Below are 14,993 nucleotides of genomic sequence, written 5' to 3' on the forward strand. Positions count from 1 at the left end.
TCCCTTGAGCCTCAGCAAGGGGAAAAATCAGACAGGTCTTAAAAGCAAAACTTTTAATAGAAGAAAAAAAGAATAAAGAAAATCACTGTAAATTCAAGATGGAATATTACAGGGTCTGTCAGCTTATAGAAACCGGAGAAAAAAGCCTCCTCCAGCAAAAATACAATTTAAAATACTTTTAGCCAAATACACATTAGACCCCTACCAGCCAGATACACATTTGCAAATAAAGCAAAAACAATTAAAAAGACTAAACCGCCTTTCTACCTTTTGTACTTACTAAATTGGAATAGAAGATTAGAGAGCCTGTAGGTACATGTGGTCACTCTCAGAACCCAGACAGAACAAAGCAAAACCGAAATAAACAAACAGAGGCTTCCCTCCACCGAGATTTGAAAGTATCCTGTCTCCTGATTGGTCCCCTGGTCAGGTGGTTGGTTCCCTGTTTGTTAACCCTTACAGGTAAAAGAGACATTAACCTTTAACTATCTATGACACCCCCATGCCCCCAGTGTAGACCAGGCCTTGGAATACAAAGTGCCCCTGACTATTCCACAGATAACTGACCTGCGTCTAGGGGCTAAGATCTGTGTATGATTTTCCCCCACGTTTTACAACTGTCCTAGAAATCCTACCTCTGGAGCACAGCACAGCACAGTATTTCTGCCAAGAAACTCCAAGCGTAGGTCAGTCGGAGTTACAGGAGGCACTTGTAGGCTGAACTGCAATTAGCATTACACAAAAATGGTTCCATCCCGTAAAAACTTACCTATGTCCTTTCTCCAAGTGCCTACACACGCATTAGGAATACTCGTGGTAGAAATGGACATGCAGGATTGAGCCCTCGCAGCCAAACCTGAACGCTCCTGAGCACTCTGAGCTCCCATTAAAATCAATGGGGCCTCTTTGGCTGATGTTACACTGAAGGAGCATTGTAGCCAGTGTGTGCAGAGAGCATTTGCAAAGGGCTCAAGCACAATCCTAACAGATCAGACCCTAACTTTTTAAATTTGTTTCCTTTCAAGAGATACTAAAGGCGGAAGTGTGGGTTCTGTGCTAGAGCAGTGCAGTCTAAAAAGAGCAGGAATTTGGAAGTCCATGTTGTAACACTGAATAAAGCCTGTGTTTTAAACCAGATTTTAATTGCAATAAACCACTGGCCCTAAAATTAAACTATTTTGAAAAAAAAAACAGACTGCTTTTGGGCAAACATTCAGAAATAAGCACAACCTAAATGCAGAAGCTCTCAGGTTTGGGCCATGAGGGCTCAACCCTGCATACACATTCTAACTCGAGTACTCCTGATGTGTGAACAGACACCTTAAAGACATAAGTAGGGTTTTTTGTTTTTAAAGCAGAATAAATGAGTATTCTAACCAATGCAAACAGAAACCAGGAATATACTTTTCTATTTAAAAGAAAAGGAAATCATTTTCTATATATTGCTTCTTTCAAAGCAAAATAAACTTTCATTCTTCAAATGAGTGTGGAATAATGTTGACGGCATGGGGAAAGGAATTACAACACCTGACACAAAGGAAGGGTTGCACAGTGTCCTATCACAACTTCAAAAGGCGAGTAGCCTGGCACCAGAGCTTTACATGTGTTCTTTCTTCTCCAGTAAAAACCACTCTCCTCTTTGCGCATACCAGCATTGCCAAATGAGAGAGAGATGGCAACATGGGTTGAAATGTGTGTATTGTTAGTTCACTATCCTCATCGCATGAGCGCCTAGAGGCTGCAACAGAGATAGAGTCCCTATCATGCAAAATGCTGTCAAAACACATAGTAAAAGACAATCCCTTTCTCAAAGGGCTTACAGCCTCCATAGGTAAGACAGACAAAAGGTGGGAGAAAAGGACTTCTATCCATATTCTCCAGATGGGGAACTGAGGTAGAAAGATTCAAGAGATTGTCAGAGGCGTTTCCAAAACTCTCCCCCAAATCACACAGGAGGAGCCGGGGAATGGAGCCAAGGTCTCCTAAAATTTCAGCCCAATGCCTCATGTGCAAGGCCTTTCCTGTCTACACATAAACCTTCAGCATGAGTACATTGTTTGCAGACAAGATTCACGGCCAGGTTACACTTCTATAACGTATACTGCAACAAAGAGTTTATCCAATACAACGACTTGTATGTAGTGCCTTCCATCAGAGATCATTCATTATACATCGCGGTAGAAAACCTTCAGTCCACACTGCAAACTATCAGCAAAGTTGAGTGACAACACAAATAAATGACATTTATTATTTAAACACGAAACCAAAAGACAGTGCCTGCCCTGAAGAGCTCACAATGTAAGTATGAGGGAGGAGATAAGTGGATACAGAGAGATGGGAACATGAGGAAACAAAAAAAATATTGATGACGGGGAGTAGTCTCAGCATGCCAGCTGCGTAACCATTGTTTTTTGTAGGAATCATGGAAGAGGATAGTTGTAAGGAGGATTTGAAGGAGTACAATGAGGTGGCTTTGCAGATGTTTACAAGGAGCTCCTCTTATGCCTAAAAAATGGCCTGGGAGAAAGCACTAAGGTGCTTGTTTGAAAATGTAACAAGTGGGTGATGAGGGCTGGCACCTTTAGCAGAGCAGCGGGGGGAGCTGACACCTCAGCAGCACATGCGAGATGATAGGCACTCAGCCATGAAGGACCTGAAAACTGATATGTTAGTGGCTGGAACATTGCAGCGCTTCTGATGCATCTCACATGACTGCAATCCATTTTTCTGCAAGGACACAAACATGTTCTCTTTCCACTCACCTCAACAGGGAATCTCTTGCCGTTGATGCTGTGCTCAGAGCCAGCAGATCCATTGCTCTGACCCCAATGAAATTCCACTTTTTCTGCTTTGAATCTACCCGGCAGCCCAGCACCGCTGATGAAATAATCGTCCTTCAGAAGGATAGCGACTGCACACACAAGACAAAGAGAGGGACAAAGATTTTGAGTGTATTTTTGCTATAGTGTTTATGATGATTGATGCACAGTTGCTGGTTACAATGGCTTTCTTTTTCTAACCATATGCAAGTCCAGAAGGATAGGAAAAGCACTAATACAAGCAATACAAGTGAATTATGGAGAGCTCAATTCCATGGAAACAATGGGAGATTACCAAAATTTCTCCATAATCTCAGGAGAAACTTCATAACTATAAGAACAGTAGGACAATGGCAGTTTTCAAAGGGAGGCTGGATAGCCATCTGTGTTGGATGGCATCTTGGCAGGGGGCTAGACTAGATGACACTTGCGGCACCTTCTAGCCCTGTGGCTCTATGACTCCATGATGCCAACAAAAACATGAGCCAAAGAGGAACCTTCTTGTCTCGGCTGACAAAAGAATTACCACCGTACACTTCACACAGCTGTCAGACTCCCCACGCCTCAGTTAACCCCCGTGTAAGACAGCTCTGCTCCACCAGACCATTTCTGATGAGTGAGGAGGGGCTCCGTTCCCACTCCACCAGTGGGACTTACACAAATGGACTGATAGGGAAGCAAAGCTGTCATGTGAACAAGGATCTTCCTCCCTTGCCATCCATAAGTAATCCAGCCCCCTCTTTCCCCACATTGAGCCCAGGAGTAAATGCAGTGGTGGAACAACAGAAATCCTGCAGAGCTTCCAGAGGGGGAGAAATGGGACCCATGGAAGGAGGAGGACCCATGGATGGAGGAAACAGATTTTTTAGGTGGGACATATCTGCAGCTGGCATCTTCCTCCAATTTGTTCTGGGAGGAGGCATCTTCACCCCAGTAGACCCGTCTCATCCTTGCCAACCATGTGATTCTGCCCTAGGGCAGCCAGAAGAGATTAGCACTATGCTGCCAGTCTGAAGGGGATTCCCCACTGCAGTATGGCCTTCGTCACACAGAGGCATCAGGGACAGGATTCAGTCCTATACTTTCTGGGCTTTATACAAGCAAACAACTTAACCACATGTATAACTTTAAGCACGTGAGTAATTTCACTGCAGACAATAGGCGTATTTACTAACAAAGTTTTGCACATGTTTAAGGGCTTTGCTGGGTCTGGACCATGGTGCAGAAGGACCCTATTTCAAACTTGCCTTCTGAGACACAGTGTTAAGAGTTTACTGCTCTAGCCAGGGAGTTTGCTTTCATTAAAAAGCAATTAGCTGCATTAAGGCGCAGAGATAAAATGCTGGTGTCCGCCTGGCACAATCAAAGGGCGCTTTGCATGAAATGCCATTCTTTAGAATTCAAAGGCAGGATCGTCAGAACTTTTCACTTTCCAGGTATGCAATCAACTCAACCGTGGAGCTGAGCGTATCTGCTGGAGGACTGCTTGAGACACAACATAACCTTGCAGGACAGACAGGTACAACCTTAGCAAGCCTCCCCCAAACTCCGCTCCCCTATCTCAACACACAACAAAAGCTCTGCCCACTCGAGCTATTTGAGGGTAACAGCAGCAGTGAAGGCAGCGCAACAGAACCTGGGTACGTACTCAGCTTCTTAGCCTGCTGTAAAGCCCCTGCAGTGCTGACTTCACTGCTGTGGTACCTTTTTCGAGCTGGATTCAAGCTAGTTCGAGTAGGCTAGACTGTGCACAGCTTCTGCTGTGTAGACAGACCCTCAGATGAACTAAATTTGGCCCCTCCACACTTCCATCTCCCCCCTTTACATTCACTTTCCTTAAAACCTCTCCTATTTAATTCTTTATTGGTTCTTACACTGTGCTCCTCTCTGCAGTATCTGCGTACCTCCCAGTAGTGCCTCAGGCAATGCAATTCATGTCTGTTACATGTGTCCCCACCATTAATGTACTGTTTAAAGTAAGGGCTAAATACTTAATTTCCAAATGCATTTGTCTTTGACGCATCAGTAGCAGTCAGAGGCCCGAACAGAGAACAGGGTCCTATTGTGCTAGGCACTGCATGTATATTTAGTCCCTACCCTGACAAACTTGTAATGAAAGCAGATAAGAGGTCAGAGATAGGAAGCATTATTATATCCATTTTACAGTTGGGGAACTGACACTGAGAAAGAATAAGTGACTGGACCAAGTTCCCAGAAGAAGTCAGGAGAACTGAGAATTAACCCCAGGTCTCCCAAACCCCAGTCTGTTGTTTTAACTACAAGATCGTCTTGCATTTCTACTCCTCCCCCTTTTAGGAGACAGGAGACCAAACGAAGGCTTCTTACAAAAATCCCCCTTACAAAACCCCTGCTTAACAATAAAAGGGTTTTTTTGTAATTTATCTATTTGTCAACTAAAAATAGCTAGGGAGCACCACCTACTGTGCTTGGAACCTCAGGACGAAAGGTCACATAATCATATAAATCCATGTTTATTATGTACCAATGGAAAAGTTTTACTCAGTGCTGAAAAACAAACAGGCTAGTTGTGAAATAACATGAAATGAAAATCATACAGGCTAGAATCTCTCCTGTACTGAAGCTCTGTTCAGCAGAGGAGCAGGCGCAGGCATGCGAGGGAGCTAGTAACACTTCCCTGATTTCCAGGGTCAGATCTAGCTCTGATGCAATTACAGCAGCCCAGCAGCAGCTCTAAAGTTGCACCATTGAAATAGTGGAGCTCCATTCCTTATTGTCCTGACACACCCCTCTCAATTTGTCCAGGTGGCTGAGAGAACTATAGGGGGCAGGACCTAGCTGCAGCATCTATTGCTACAAGCAGGGAGTTCACCTGCCATAGGGGGAATTCACTGCTCACCGCCTACAGCCTATTTGCACCAAATCTGGCCCTCCATCTTTATTCTAAATTATGTCCATTAAATCAAAATTGTGAATGAAAGTGCCACGCCTTTCTTCCTCCCTTACACATCTCAGTTGCTTTTTAAAATACTGCAGATTGCATTCAGTCAGTTATAAATCCCATACATAAAATTGCACATGATGAGGAATCCGAGAAAGCAGATTCATGTGCATCTGTTACAATGCACAGTGGGGATTTCAGTTGCATCTTATAAATATTTGATAGTATCTAAATCATTTATAGCTCTGTCAGGGGTCATTTTACTTGTTTTAGATGAATATTTAAAAGGATAATTAGGAGGACATACAATCTGAAATGTTCATCTAATGGTTCATTTTACAGTATTTCTTACTTCTTGTGTCATATGACACGTGCGCCCCACCATCTCTCTGCCTCAGCAGCACTCTGTTATGGCAGACAGATTTTTCTTTATGTAAACTATTTCTAGCATTACCCAATATTCAAGTACCGCAGTGGAAGACTTCTTGACATTGTCTTTACACAATGATTTAGTCAGGGAACAGAGTAGAAAAATCAGCCCATCAAAAGTCATTTCAAAGTAGGCAGGCCATTCATCCGGCCTGACGCCCAACAGTCCTGTTTTTCAAGGTTTGTCCCCTGTCCCACACTGAGACAAAACCAGACATGGTTTTGTCCAGTATCACAGATGGGGGATGCCATTTTGAAGAGTGTGCTGCCCCACTCCCGCCAGCATGACTTCTCACATTCATGTAATTGAGGTCATGTGAGGGAAGGTGACGGGGTGGGGGGAGAAATCACACAGACAGGGGGGTGGGCCCACAGTGTTCCTGGATGTACTAGAATGTCCAGTATTCTGGGGATGAGTGGCCACCCTATATCAAAATACAGTATTGCTAATATCCGGACTTAGATTTTAAAATACTAGGGAATGCAGAGCTAAGGCTGCAGACGTCTGGACTGACAACTGCATGCCACATACCCTTTCTTACAAAGATTGCAGGGATCTCAGAACACTGTATACAATCCCATCAAAATGGCAACATTAAGAGAATGTTAAGGTTACATGTTTAAAGGAGACAAAAAGTTAGGAAATGCTAACATTGAAATGGAATTCCCAAGGGTTTTCAGGTTTTCAAAGAAGATAATAGAAAAACCAGAATTCCCCAATGTGGAGTTATTGAACTTACACATCACCAAAATGCCTCTCTCAATAGTTCACAGGATGGCGCCCTCAATCTGCAAGCCTTAGGAGATGTGTGGCTTTTACTGTACACGGTGTGTTACGAATTTGCTTACTCTCTACAGCAAACTTAGCTGCACACTGAATGCTTGGTGCATCCTACCTTCTCACTGAAAGCTGATATGAAGGGCCGAAAGAGTACGCCAACAGTACTGTGCATACATAAGGCATGGTTTTCAGTGGGTTATTACTCAGTTTAATTTGACCAATTTTCACTGGAACATGAAGGGCAGTTCTCCCAATTAGGGTTATTTCCACATCAATTTTCAACTCTCTTTCTCAAGGCAGTTTGCGACCAGAACAGTCAAAAATAGAATTTTTGCATGAAGAGGAAAATGTATTTTTTCTACTCCCCTGATGCTCTGAAACCCATGGATTGTTTTTGCTCATGCAACCCACTGGTCAGGATGCACTGTATAGTTTCCCTCTCCTGATCCACAGAAAACAAGGGTCTGTTACTACATTCAGCTGCCAAAGCCAGCTCTTTGGTTCAAGCTGTAGCAGCTTGTAATTTCAATACCAGAAATTACTGGTTCACTCCCTGCTGTGTTAGCCAAAAAGGTGACCCTCGCATGTTAAAACTAATGAAGAAAAACACCCTTCTTACAGTTATATTTGGTAAGTTCCATTCCAAAAGGGAAGAAATTTGTCAAGTTCTAAGTGACTAGGGGTTAGAATAGCAACATTTATAAGTGATAGTAGGAAGTGCTGCTCCCCCTGGAAAACCTAGGAACAACAGAACATACATTAAGAATATTTCGCCTTAAGCCTGGTCTACATTTCATGGTTTTAGCAGCACAGCTATCTCAGCAAAAGCTGTAGCATAAAACAGTTCTATTGATATAACTGTTATGCCAGTCAGGGAAATCGGCCTCAATTATACCAGATACGCACTATTATACTGATCCACGCTACAGAGTTTTGCCAGTATAGCTATACCTAAATCCTCCTAAGGTAGACAAGGCCTTAACTGAATTGATGTGCATATTCACACTGAAGTCCTGCTCTCTTATGGGTTACCATACTGTTCTTTATCTGCTAGGGCAAACCCAGTACTGCAAAGCTAACACAGCAACTGTAGCCACATGCATTTCAAATGTAACTTTTCAGTACACAAAAAGTATTTTTTTTCTTTTTTAAGGGAAATATTTTAGTAATGTATCAGCAAAACCAATATCTGAGTCAGGCATTTCCTGGCAATTAGCGTGTCTAGGCTAAGAGCCTTTGACTTTGCCTTGGAACCTCACCTCCTCCAACTAGTCATTAACTGCTAAGAAATGCCCTCTGCTTGTGTCATCATTGCTTAAATAGACATTTAATTGACTGACTGTCAGGATTTAATATAAAGGTCTTATGGGGCTATGTCCCATGACTCTTGTGCCAAAAAGCATAGCAATTTACTACAAAATCTGCCACTACCTTCTACCTATCCTGCTTGGTTTACTGCTGTAACAAACTGCCAATTCAAAATTCTTCCCAGCAAAAACATCCTGCAAATCCAGGGAATGGGGTGGGGCCTGAGAAAATATGGGAGGAGCTACAGGCACCATTTTGACAGACTCAGCACAATGCCTTAGAATAGACATCAAAGCTAAAAAGACCATGTGCACAGCTCTGAGAAAAGGATATAAGGTGCTACAGAAAAGGGACAGCTGATCACTGATGTTCTGAGAGGTGTTAGCCTATCAGAAAAAATCCACAGCGCAGTGTGAACAATTAAAACACATTAGCAGTGTCAAGTCTGGTGCCTTGAAAGAAACCAGACTGCTCAGAACAGGCAGGGCTGTTCAGTTTTGGTAGGCAGCCCGTTTGAGAGAAGGAATCCCAGATTCAAACCAGGGGTGCCATGCCCCTCAGATCAGATAATCATCCCTGTGTGACAATTAACAGTGGCTGATGGAGAGGGGACGGCCATCACCTGCACTATTGTCCATGAAACATGGAGGACAATTCCTGGCCAATGACTCTCGTGTGTCCACGAAACACTTCCCGAAGACTATATTTGGTATCCTACCTCAGATTGCTCTCACCACTGGTTTGATCCTCTACCTCCCCCCAAGGGCCTGATCCCGTGTCTTCCGCTCCCTTCAACTTCACTTCTTAGGACAGGGCCTAAACTGACAGGTGTATCCAAAACACCTCTCGCCTTACAGTTTGTGTGTGAACACAGCACCGTCACGGCATTGTCTACTTTATGCTTTCTAGAATGGTTTATTTTTCCATTCTTTTGCTGGTTTCCTTCAAATGTCAGTGATATTCTTACAAAGAATCTGATTTATTAGATACAGTCCTCAGGCACTTGTATGGTCCCCACCACCATCCAAGTCCCCGAGCGCCTCACAATCTTCAATGTAGTTATCCTCACAACACCCCTCTGTGGCAGGGCAGGGCTATTATCCCTGTTTTACAGATGGGGAACTGAGGCACTGGGAGGCTAAGTGACTTGCCCAGGGTCACACAGGAAGTCTGTGGCAAAGGAGCGAAATGGCCCCCATTTTCCTACAGTCTCAATTGGGATCCTAGCCACTGGGCCCTCCATTAACTAGAGGATGTCTCAAAATCTCTGTGTAGTCCAAATGACTCTGAATTCAACAAATGAGAGAAAATGGATCTCTGGCTAGTATCTATGGCTCTGATCCAAAGCCCAGTGAATTTAGTGGAAGTACTCCCAGTCTATTTGCAGCTGTGCTATGACCCCCTGAGGTATTACTTCTAGTGAGTATGTGAGCAGACCCTTAACTAGAGAAACATGACACAAAGTACTGCAGAGACACATGTAGACTATTAACAAGGATATAAATACAGATTTAATAAATATAATTGAATTAATTATAGATTTAATTCAATTACCTAAAAATTCTTGACCTTGACAACTGAAGAGGCAGACTTTATGATTTCTGCTTTTTACAATTTCAGTATTCAAGTCCAAGCAAACGCAAACAACTTGGTAGATTAATTAACCTTGACCTTTTGGTGAACCATTGAATTTTTGGTACAAATAAGCAATGTCTTCAGACTGTTCTTTTATAAAACAATTATAAAAATAGGCCAGAAGAGAAGTGCAGTTACAGTGCAGTACTCAGTATTGTAATAATGTCCATAATATATTAATCACAACTACACCACTTTACACATCTATTGCCCTTTCTGTGTCAGAACCTCCTAACTCCTAGTCTTTTCTTTTATTCACAAGAATATCTTTCAGCCTTGCATTTTGGCACTCTTCACTACTGGACTCTATAGCTTCCCTTAGCGGGTAATTCAAGGTTACACCTTCTAATTCTCATACAGGCCTTTACTGCGATGCTCACTTGGCTGCCAAGAAAATGGTTTATACTGGGGATGAACTTCAAATAACTGTTAAAAACTGATCTACAGCACTAATTCTGCACAGAATGCAGAGACAGCGACCTGGCAATTACTGGGAAGTTCTCATGTTAGGATTAAATAGAACAATGGGATGTCTATGTGTTGGGTTTCGTTTTTTTGTTTTGTTTTTTAATTTATGGCTTGAGTTATTAATTGATTGAAGGCAGGCTCATGGAGACAAAACAGGAAAGAACATACCAGTTTTCCCAGTGTTTTTCATCCATGTCTTGTTAGAGGATTCACTGTTGAAACCATCAAGCTGTAATTCTTGATATTCATCTCCCACACGTGCTTGATGGTCTACGATGTCTATTGGAGACTGGTGAGTACCTCCACAGTCCACACTTGAAGTAACCCAGTGCTCAGGACCATATGTACCTGTTAAAAGAAAAGACCAACAACTTATTGTTCTGATGGGCCAACAGTTACAAGACTATCTTTAAGTCAGGGCAGCAAGCATTTTAGTTCCCAAGGTACCTACGCTGCTGCTACATTTCCTGCATGCAACCTATGAAGAGACTGAAATCCATTAACTTTATACAGTACTCAAACTTTGCTTCTAGCAATAAACAATACTGTTATTTTAAATTGCCCTTCTATAAAATTATTTGCAATTTGCCAATTCCTTCATGACTGAATTACAAGTTAGTATGGTGTTACAGGAACTTTCAAATAGCTGGAGAAATAGTAGAAAGTTATGGAGTTTACCTGTTTGCATTAGATAATTAATACACTAATAATGCATTAACTCTAGTTTGTGTGACAGGTTAAGATAATGTGACCTTAAATAACTGCTATTTTATTTTAGGTTCTAAAAGCAGGCAACCAGGGGAAGAACTTAATTTAAATCAACTGAGAAATTAAGTGTGAACAAACTTGGGTAGTACAAAAAAACTACAGAAAGGAGAATTGGTAGAGGCGAGTGACAGCACAGCATTTTCTTCTACCATTTATCCTTTTTTGTGCTTTTATTTTTCTCACTACTCAAATCTGTTTTCACCTAATTTCTCAGTTGATTAAATTACTCTTCCAGATCTCCCCCCCAAAAGTCAAATAGTAGCAATGTGACGCACCATGGACAGATCAGCAATGTTTTGCATACGTATCTGTACATCTAGCACAGCGGTGTTTGCTTGAGATAAGATAGCTAGCCAACCGAAGAAACAGTGCCAGAAACTGACACTTCTCCATTCTCTCCCCCCTCCCTTTGTATTTATATACAGTAGGGAGGAGGTTGTTCATTTTTTTACAGTTTATAAAGTGAGATAATTACGTGAAGGGGGGTTCCAAAGAGGACGGAGCTTAGCTGTTCTCAGTGGTGGCAAATGACAGAACAAGGCATAATGGTCTCAAGTTGCAGTGGGAAAGGTCTAGGTTGGATATTAGGAAACACTATTTCACTAGGAGGGTGGTGAAGGACTCAAATGGGTTACCTAGAGAGGTGGTGGAATCTCCATCCTTAGAGGTTTTTAAGTACCAGCTTGACAAAGCCCTGGCTGGGATGATTTAGTCAGTGATGGTCCTGTTTTGAGCAGGGGGTTGGACTAGATGATCTCCTGAGGTCTCTTCCAACCCTGATATTCTATGATTCTATAAGTAAAATACATATCTGGCATAATATATTGGATTGCATACTGTCGTTGTTCCCCTTGACCTAGCATAAGGCAATCAAGCATAACAGTTATTCCAATTTTAGTGTCATTTTGGTCAGAGAAGGTTGTGCAGGTTGATCCTCCTGGCAGAGGGAATTCTAAACTTCTTCTCCCTGAAGGGCACCCTACAAATCGCACTCATTTTCCAATGGGTTGTTCTAATGCAGGCCATTTTAGTGGGTACCTTGATATTGTGCTTGGTACTCATGATATACAAACGCTACATATTAATCTGAACAAAAAAGTGTCCTGTTTGTTAATTACAAGCTGGCAAAATGGCAATGTGTTTTAAAAATCATCTACGGTCTCTGCTCTGTTTAGACTATCATAGCTCACGATTCAGTTTATACTCTTAGTAAAAGCCACTTTAAATGAATTCCCGATTAAAGGGAACCCAATTATTAAATCCTAAACATGTTCTGTTTCTAGACAGATTTTACTTACCAAAATGTTTTAATGCATAACTGTTTTGTGGCGTATTAGTTGGCCACTTAGATAGCCTACAAGCAAGTTTATTTTCCAAAACTTTTTGAAATACACTTGTGAAGTCAATGAATGGCAATGAAATTTTTGTTACATTTCAAAATTTTTGTTACATTTGTTACATCTACAGTAATGCAGATAACTCTCAAGCTATCACATGTTGGTATTGTTACGAATTCAGACAAAGGTCTGGATTTCCAAAGTGTTCACCACTGGCCTAATAGTCCTTCCAATGAAGACAATGGGAGTTATACCACTCAAACAGGAACTAGCGTTTTTTGAAAACCCCACCGTCTCCAGCAGGGCTGCTATGCAGTGCCCCCTTCTGGGCCAAGCTTGGCTCAGCAAGTGCCTGCAGTCTCAATTCACCAGTTGTGGCAGCCCACAGTGTAAGTTCAGTATCAGTCTTTGAAGAGTCAAACAGTAAAAAACTCAGAATTTGCCTATCTGCTCCTACAAACAAGCAAATATACATCAAAGGCGAATACTTGTAGCTAAGCCCCTGGGATTCTGGGCTAGTTCTGAGGCATCCCTCCTCCATCACAGTCTCATTCAGTGCTCTTGAGAAGAAGCATGTAAGCCATCTTAATGGGCCTTCTGGATCCCAATTGGTCAGTGTCTCCTCCTCGCCCTTCTTGGCTCTGGAGAATTGGTAGCTTTGCCTGAGTAGGTGTGAGGTTGCCAATGCTTCCAGCTAGGGGCAGAGAAGGCCTGATCGATCGCATTGCACCCACCCACAATGCTTTGGTGACCACTGCAATCAGAAGGAGATTTGCTGAATAAGGACTATAGGATTGTTCCTTTATGGACATTTGCAAGGCACATACCTTTTTGAAAATCAGAACTGTTGATCAATTTGCAGAGAAAATAACTTGTTAATTTGATTTGACATACAGGTAAAAATTTCAAAACTGGCTAAGTGACTCAGCAAAACTAAAGGGGGGAAGTGTAGGGACAGCTCAGTGGTTTGAGCATTGGCCTGCTAAACCCAGGGTTGTGAGTTCAGTCCTTGAGGGGGCCACTTAAGGATCTAGAGCAAAATCAGTACTTGGTCCTGCTAGTGAAGGCGGGGGCCTGGACTCAATGACCTTTCAGGGTCCCTTCCAGTTCTGTGAGATAGGCATACCTCCAAATATTATTAAGTCCCATTTTTTAAAGTGACTTAGGCACTTTGGTGCATAAAGTTCCATTGACTTTCAGTGAGATTCATGCTTCCACAGCCCAGATGCTCACAGATATTTAGGTCCCTAACTCTCCTGGGAGTTAGGAACCTAAGTCACTACTGAAAACAAGATTTGGGCTCCTAAATCACTTACATGCTTTTGATTATTATACCCTCTGTATTTCTTTAATAATTGAGAATCTCCTTCTAGACAATTACCAGCTGCCTTTGGATCTAAATCTAGGATTTACTAATGGAAGTACAGCTGCATCTTTATGTGACAGTAATATTGTTATATGCATAAAATGCTTTCATTTTGGTGCTGAATTATTAAAAAAAAAGTAACACAATAACACTCTGAGCCATTCAAACCCACAAATGAAAGCTGTGCTGTGGTTCCAAGTCCTGCCATTTCATATCACTGTCACAAGGCTAAGTTTAAGACTTGCTATTTAGAATCACCATGGAATTTTTTTAAACTGGGAATTTTCCATTAATTCTCTTTCAGAACTTTTTGAAATGCTCTAGCTCCACTAACAGACTATTTTCACTGCATGCTAGTGTGGCATGTAAATTGTTACACACAATATGATCGGCACTATAATGCCAGCAATTGTTGATAGTGAGAAATGTAGGGCCAGATCCCCCTGCTGGTGTAAAGGAGCATAATCCCATTGATTTCAACGGAGCTACACCAAGTTTTAGCAGCTGTGTCTCTTATTATTACAGAACAGTTTGAAAAGACAAGAAAGGGGATTCGTTTTTCTCTTAGATTTTGATAAAGTAAATAAATAATACTTCACACTCAGGAAAAATTAGCTTAACACCCTGTAAAAATGTAATCAAGAGGTTAGCCCAAAAAGATTTCTTTATTCGCTCATAACCATCAGAAGGTTTAAGTGTAACAGCTTGCTTTTTATCATGTACATTCAAGTGGAGTTTTAATTGAAACTGATCTTGCACTACAGATTTCAAATTAATTCTTCTTCTAAGTGTCTATGCTCCAGACACCCTTGCCTTGCAAAAAACCTACATCATTAGTGGAGGAAATAGAACAGTTTCTAAGCTTGCAGGTATTGATTACCTATTCCCTACATCAAAGCACAATTGCCATTCTGCACTGTATAAATCTCTTCGGTGTTAGACACTTTATAAAGTATTGAGAATTATATCATTAATCATTTGCAGTTGCACCTGTCCTGCTATATTGAATTCTTTGTTTTTTAGAACTTTAAATAAATGCTTTTAAATAAAAACATGACACGAAATAAAGATTGCATTTAATTTAAATCTAGTAAAAAAAAAACCTGTATCTTCCGTGTAACATTTACTGGTCTGAAACAAAGAAACATAAAACTATTTGCAA

General features: G+C 41.6%; 1 protein-coding gene across 2 annotated transcripts in view; it reads right to left on the reverse strand.

Moving 5' to 3' along the window:
- PTPRG (protein tyrosine phosphatase receptor type G) overlaps positions 1-14,993 on the reverse strand; it is a 589,008-nt gene that overhangs the window by 264,968 nt on the left and 309,047 nt on the right. For both annotated transcript variants that reach the window (XM_030569843.1, XM_030569844.1), the window contains exons 3-4: positions 10,529-10,708; positions 2,763-2,911 (exon numbers count right to left, since the gene is read on the reverse strand). In XM_030569843.1, coding sequence (XP_030425703.1) covers positions 2,763-2,911; positions 10,529-10,708 — 329 coding nt within the window. The remainder of the gene's footprint in view (positions 1-2,762; positions 2,912-10,528; positions 10,709-14,993) is intronic.

Source organism: Gopherus evgoodei, chromosome 7 (assembly GCF_007399415.2).
Source record: "Gopherus evgoodei ecotype Sinaloan lineage chromosome 7, rGopEvg1_v1.p, whole genome shotgun sequence".
In the NCBI taxonomy this organism is placed as follows: Eukaryota; Metazoa; Chordata; order Testudines; family Testudinidae; genus Gopherus; species Gopherus evgoodei.